The sequence below is a fragment of the Phalaenopsis equestris genome, unplaced genomic scaffold, assembly GCF_001263595.1.
Source record: "Phalaenopsis equestris unplaced genomic scaffold, ASM126359v1 Scaffold217584, whole genome shotgun sequence".
In the NCBI taxonomy this organism is placed as follows: Eukaryota; Viridiplantae; Streptophyta; class Magnoliopsida; order Asparagales; family Orchidaceae; genus Phalaenopsis; species Phalaenopsis equestris.
The window spans coordinates 1-7,245 of record NW_018236084.1 but is presented as its reverse complement, the minus strand read 5'-3'; the positions used below and the strand labels follow the sequence as shown (position 1 = coordinate 7,245).

At 35.0% G+C, this 7,245-nt stretch overlaps 1 protein-coding gene across 1 annotated transcript; it reads left to right on the top strand.

The window, feature by feature from the left end:
• Positions 1-4,129: 4,129 nt before the first annotated feature.
• On the top strand, positions 4,130-4,424 carry LOC110037260 (kynurenine formamidase-like; the record flags this gene model as incomplete). The annotated part of the gene is given in 1 exon segment (XM_020741858.1): positions 4,130-4,424. A coding segment is annotated over 1 exon segment (295 nt), but the record flags the coding sequence as incomplete, so codon positions are not given.
• Positions 4,425-7,245: the final 2,821 nt, after the last annotated feature.

The window sequence follows — 7,245 nt, the reverse complement described above, 5'->3', positions numbered from 1 at the left end:
GGGTTGTTAGGAATGAGGGTTTGACTTTCTTGTCGCTTTATTTTCTAATCTTGTTAGCTTATGACCTAAAACGTGCAAATACACACTGAAACGACCTAAACAAACACAAATATGATACAAATAAAGAAGAAAACACAAGAAATAACATTACATATTTCACACACATCAGTCGCCACCGTGGAACCACTATTATCGCTGCAGGGCCACTATTGAACCACTGTCGTTTTTTAAGGACCACCATTATTTGACAACCACTTCCATATGACCATTGCTGCTTGAGCACTTTCATTGAGCCACCTCTACTGTCGGGTCACTATTACATGACTGGTGTTGTTTAGTCGTTGCCACTGTCGCTGCTACTGGACCACCGTCATATGGACGACACTAGACCACGCAAGGATAAACCAATTATGTTCGTGCAAATAAGATCGGTTAAAAGCACCTTAAACAAATATCAGTGAAAGAATACCTACGTAAACTACCCATAACTAGAGATTCAAGTGTATTTGTTCGTTATGAGGTCTAGAGTGCTCCCAAGGGGATACATCACACTTGTTTAGCTACATCTTAAGGGACCTCCAAAAGCATGGTAACCCTGGACCTCCACAAGCGCGAGCCTCCGAAAAAGTTAGTCAGAGGGGATTTTCAAACTGCATGTGAACTCAAGAAGGCACTCCGCACGCATGCTGTATAAAAAATAGTTGTCAATAGCAACAACTCTAAAGATCAAATTTTGAGGATTATATTTTTCTCCCATTTCAAAATATTATAAGTATACCAGATCTGGTTGGTCGTCCTCACTTCGCTCGTTCTTGTTTTTTATTCAAGATAGTATTAAACTTGCTTGCTCGTTTGACAAAAAGAAGCACCTCTTATTGGCCTGCGAGCAAATGGATCCTTTTTAATTAACAATTTAAAATTCAGTAAATATTTTAAGAAAAAAAAAATGTCAGAATTAAATATTTAATAATACAACATACTTCATTTTAAAAATACGCACATGAAATTATTTTTTGCGTTTGATTTTAAATATAAATAAATTCAGGATAGGGTTTGATAGCGAATTGCAGCTACAATTTGGTGCTATGGACAACGAGTTTCGTTAATAAGTGCGACATGCGATATAGTTGAAAGAAATTATGATTGATATGTGAGATGAGTTCGAAATTTATTAATAATTAATTTTGAAAATTTTTTTATCCAAAATAAATAAAAATATTCTTAAAATTATTGTATTTTGAACACATTCAAGTTTTATTACTTCAACTTTTATATATTTTAAAATATAAAAATAAGGACAAATTATGTGATACGCCACCAGCAAATTTTCATCATCCGGTAAGAATCTCGAGACGATATTTTAAGCAGGAAACATGCAAATCTTAATAAAAAGTCATCTAGAACTCCGATTTCAGTAAACTTATGGTCAAACTGACCGGCTTGAAGAGACGGACCTAAAAATATGAAAACTAGCCTAATCCGAGTCAAATGAAACCCATATCAAATCATTAAACCACACTTAGATGATTTACATATATATTTGGAAGGTCAAACGATTGTCAAATATGATAAGTTTATACTCGAATCGAGTGTCTCGACAAGTCGAATCCAACGAGCCCAAGATCATTCAATTCTTACATCATTAAGATACTCAAATGTCAATTAAACGCCATGTAATCGAGGGAAGCTCTTCGGATCATCCGATCAAAATGATTTATATTCCTGCATTAATTGCATCCAAAACACTATAAATAAAGCTTCATCCCTCTCATAGTCATGAGAGGGGGCGGAAGTCTGGAGAAAGAGAGTCTGAGACCTTGATGAGAAGCTGCAGTTCAACATCACAACCGATCATCGTCGACCACCGCCGACCTCTGTCGTCGAGCTCCGTCAATCGTTATCGATCACCACCAACCAGACGTTGTTAGCCAACATTATAATTTGAAAAGATATAGTTATACTTTCCCATCTGAGGGATAAGAGGCTTCTAGGATAAGGGGTTTCTGTAATTATCAATCAATAGTGAATTTTCGCAAATGGGTCAGACCCCGTGATTTTTCTATTTACGGGCTTTTTATAAAAAAACTTCTCGAGTCATCACCTCATGTTTCTCTTTCATCTATGTGTGTGTGCTAAACTTTCGTACAATACTAAGACAATAATTCATTGCTTTACTGCTGCGAATTTTCTGACACATATCATTATGCAACTTAATTTTCTTATACATATAAATTTTATAAATATAAGGAATTTTACATATATACATATCACCCAAAACTTTAAATACAACCACCTCGCCACTGAAACTTCAAAATTCATTATTTTCACAATCGGAGCAGTTATGATGGAAAGGCGAGAAAAAAGAGGAACCTGTAGATAAGAAAATTAGAAATTTAGTGAGAAAAAAGAAAAAAATCTTTGAAATCCACTGTTGTTTTCATGGAAAGAGTAGAGAAGAGATATGATAAAAAATAATAAAAAAAGAATTTTTCCATACAATGACTAGAGAAGAGGCACGAGAAAAATCTTTCGAAATCCACAAGTTCCTGTTTACATCATCGCTGTTCTGATCGGGAGACATTTGTTTGCGGGAAATACAGCCACTAGAGAGCGAGCGAAGGAGTGGGACGACGAGCTACAAACGAGCGACAGACGTCACACTCACGCATACGTAGACGAGCTACAGACGAGCGACAGACGCCACACTCACGCATACGTAGAGAGAGAAAAAAAAAAACAGCACGAAAACTCATAAGAATATTCTACTCATATTATTATTCACGTGCTATCATAATATTGTTCGAATGTCATTGATGTGTTATTATGTCATTACAACATCAGGAATATTCACAGAACACAATAACACATAAAAAACATACAATCACGCCTGAATAACACGTGCATAATATTCTCTTTTATTATTGTGTTTTGTGATTTCATTGGACTCCGCACGTAACTACGTGTGGAGTAACTACGTGTGATGTAATATTTTTTCCTGTTTGGTATAGTTTATTTGGTGCGGTGCCTCAGTAATTTGGATAAACTGAGTTTTGGCAGCTTATGTGTTTCTAAAATGCTGGAAACAAAGTTTTTACATTGCACAAATCTAGGTGTGGTGACAACTTTCTGATAACGGTCAGACTTTTCCAAAAAAATAAAAATTTGTAACAATCACTGCATCTAGATTATCGGCAGATTATTCAATAAGTTGCAGCTGCCCCTAATATAAGTGGTTGTTTCAAAAGGGACAAAAGTTTTGAATAATTGAATTGTAAATTTTGAATGGACTATTTGAAGTTTTGAATGGAATATATATATATATTAAATAGTATTTTAAAAAAAATTAAGTGACTACAAGGCTATAAAAATTTATAATCAATTAAAATATTAATTAAGAAAATAGAATAAAATTTATTAAATTAAATTCAAATGATGTTTTAATAAATAATACTTTTTAAATCTTATAATAATTTTTAAATCTTGCTTAAACCCTTATTGTCTTATGGCTACATGATTAGGGTTGTTCAAAGTAATTTTTGTTCGTGAACAGCTGATGTTCGGCTCATTAAGCAAACGAGGCGAACACGAACACATTTTTTTAGCTCGAAATATAAACAAGCCTTCGCTAGTTTACACCCCTATATATTATGTATGTATGAAAATTTAGGTTAGATATGTAAATACATAAGCGGTCTGCATGTAAATCTTTCAATTTTTTGTGCTTATCCGACTTGAGTTGGCATATTATGTATGTATATATATATTATGTATGTATGAAACTTTAGGTTAGATATGTAAAAGAAAAAAATAAGCGGTCTGCATGTAAATCTTTCAATTTTTTTTGCTTATCCGACTTGAGTTGGCTTATCGCTTCCGTCGTCTCTGTTGCGAGCGGTTTTGCCGGCCTGCTTTCAGCGGTCGTCTCCCGATCGATAACAAAGAAATCTATCCACCACCAACAGAAGGATTCTTCCGCCGCCGTCGCCATGGCAAGGATCGCCGGTAAATCGTACATCTTCTTCTTTCTTCTGCACATGCTCTCACTGGCAGTTCACTGCGCCTCTTCTGCCCACCCCGCCTACGACGACGTCCCGTCATTTGGCGTTGCCGTTTCGCGTTGCGGTTTCGGCCGCCGGCCGAGAGGGCGAGCTGGTGTTTGAGAGGAGGGAGGAGTACGACGGCGGGAGGATCATTGACATCTCCCACTACTACAGGGAGGACATGCCGGCGTGGGAGTCGGCCGATGGGGTAGGGCAGTTTCTGCGACTGCTCCAATCCATGGACAATGGTTCGCTTGCCAACAACTCCGAGATGATGTTGCCGGCCCACACTGGCACCCACGTTGACGCCCCCGGCCATGTCTTCCAGCACTATTTTGAGGCTGGGTTCGACGTCGATACCCTCGATCTCGAAGTTCTCAATGGTCGGTTTTCTTCTCCCCTCATCCCTCTTTTCAAATGGTTTCATCTTGAAATTAATGTTAGCCTATTCAATTTGAAGCCGACCGAACATTAAATTTGAAACTCAAAATGCTGAAAACTTCGATTGAAATACGAAGAACTTTAACTTTGAATGCATACCCTACAAGTTAAACAATTGGTAGACTAACTTATCCTATGGACTCAAGTGGTCTCGGCTTAGAAACAAGTTTAAGTTTAGTGAGGCATTTCTTTGTAGGAGAGTAATGCTCCTCAGGTAGATGGATAGTCTGCACTTAATGAAGTTGCTCTATGCTTGACTCAAAAGTCTAGATTTCATTCATTGAATAAGCAAATTTTGATGAATCAAGTGAAACAAAATCATATTAAATTTCTACGAGGCGAATCATTTCTTCGAACTATTACTTGATTATTTGATAACTCATTTGATAACTTGCAAGAAATTTCCTTTGAAAAATGGACTAATTCGATATTTGGATTTTTTCAAAAGCTGCACAAATTGGGCATTGTGCTAATATTCTTAATATTTAAAGAGGAAAATTCAAGCCCTAGAATTTGGATTTTCTCCTTTTCCATAAGATTTGTATAAAAATCCCTTCCCGGGGCAAGTATAGAGATTGTCATGCCCATTCAGGTTTACTGTTTATTCAATAAACATACATTAGGGATAAAAATCAAGTATAGCTTGAGGTGTCATTCATTGTTTGGATAATATTAATACTCAACTTATGTTGTTCAAAATTATGACTTGGCTGAGCTAGCTCATTTTATTCAAAATCAGTATTCAGCTAATTTTCTCAAAATTTATTATTGTTGAACTCATTGTACTCAATTTTTTTTTTTGCCTCATTCTATTCAAATTTATTATTTAGCTTGTTCTATTCACAGCTATTATTTTTCTCATCCGATTCAAAATTTTTATTCGACTCATTTGATTCAAAGATTCAGAAAAGGAATTTAAATATATGTAATCTAAATATTCAAATTTAAACGTGGAAGACATTCTAGCATTCAAGTGATATCAACAAAATGCTTTCTCAACATCTTTAGCTCATCTATATTAAAATGAATTGTTTAGTTTTCATTCTCCCACTCTCGGACTTATGAAAGTGATATGAGAATTAGAGAATTGTATTATACACAAATTTGTTTGGGTCAGGTTGATCAGTTCATCCTATGAACCTGAATTGAATTTATTGAAGTCATTATCTATTTGCGCAGATTACTTGCTAGTCCATGCCAGAATTCTTGCTTAGGAAACTTAAATAAAATCACTTGTCAAAATAATTTATTTCCTCAACTGATCAAGGAAATTTGTCCCCAAAATCTCATCAAGGGATTTGTCTCTTAGAATTCATTAAATAAAGTCATCCTCCTCTAGAACTTGTCCAACTTTGAACTCGTCCTCACAAAACTAATATTTATTGAGAACTCATTCTCATAAGGATTTGTTCTCGTTGGAAACTTGCCCTCTTTGAGAACTCGTTCCCATGTAGACTTCTCCTTACTAGTAACAAATCCTCATTAAGAATTCATCCCCACAAAGAAATCATCTTCCAATAGAACTCTTCCTTGCACATAACTTGCCCTGACGTCGAACTCATCCTCATTGGAAACTCATCCTTATGCAGTCTCGTTAAGAATTTATCTTCACACAACTCATACCCGCAAAATGCCCATTCACACATGGAACACATCCTTATTGAGAATTTGTTATCGCTTGGAAACTATTAGCCAACCCGTATTTTCTCATTCACAATGGCTTTTGTTAATTCTTGCTTGCCCAAAATGCCCATTCACACATGGAACACATCCTTATTAAGAATTTGTTATCGCTTGGACAACTATTAGCCAACCCGGATTTTCTCATTCACAATGGGTTTTGTTAATTCTTGCTTGCTATGCAATTTTACTCGTATCACTCTTAAATATAGCATTCTTATAGTATTGAAACTTTTCTTAAATCTATTAATAGGTGGTCAAATGATGAGTATGGGATATTTTCATATTTTGATGTTGGCTTGGGCGTTCTTTCTGATAAACAATCTTTAAGCTTATCTTTCTATTATTTTACTTTTCTTTCATCTCATTCTCTTAAGCTTGTTCTGTATTTTTTAGTGAAATTCTAATATCACCCACAAAAAAAGATTTTCGATCATGCTGTCTAGTGCATACAAATGGCCAAAAAAAGGTTTAAAAACCAAGAACATTGCCAATTTATATGTTTAATTTATCTGTACAATAACAAAAAATATTTATTTTCAAAATTACTAATTGATGATGCAAGCTTTCAGAAGCAATCAAAAGAGGAGTGGTTCTATGTGTCATTTGATGCTTTTTTTAACTTAATGTTTTTATAAATTTTCTTATCTCAAAATATAGATTAGTTTCCTGCGTTGAATATAGTCAGTTCAAATCGCCATCAATGGATGGCTATTATTTACAATAGTAAAATTGATTTAAAATAGGCCAAGGTTTCTTGGTCCCTGAAGCCCTGGATTATATTATGTAAGGGATTGCTGCTTTAGCCCAGCCAATCTTATACCAGTGGTAACTCACAATTTTATTCTATTTCATATTAAATATTTGCCAGAGTAAACTCACTATGTTATTCTATTTCATATTTATCGGAGTAAGCTTGAAGCCTTAACAAATACTTGCTCCCAGTTGCTTGATAATCATTCATTGATTTTCGAAGGTTCTCTATTGTGTTGTCGAACAATTTAACAGACAATTTCTTGAAGCTCTTTTATATATGATATTGATTCTTAACTTTGGTATATGTACTTTGGTTTCTTGAAACCCT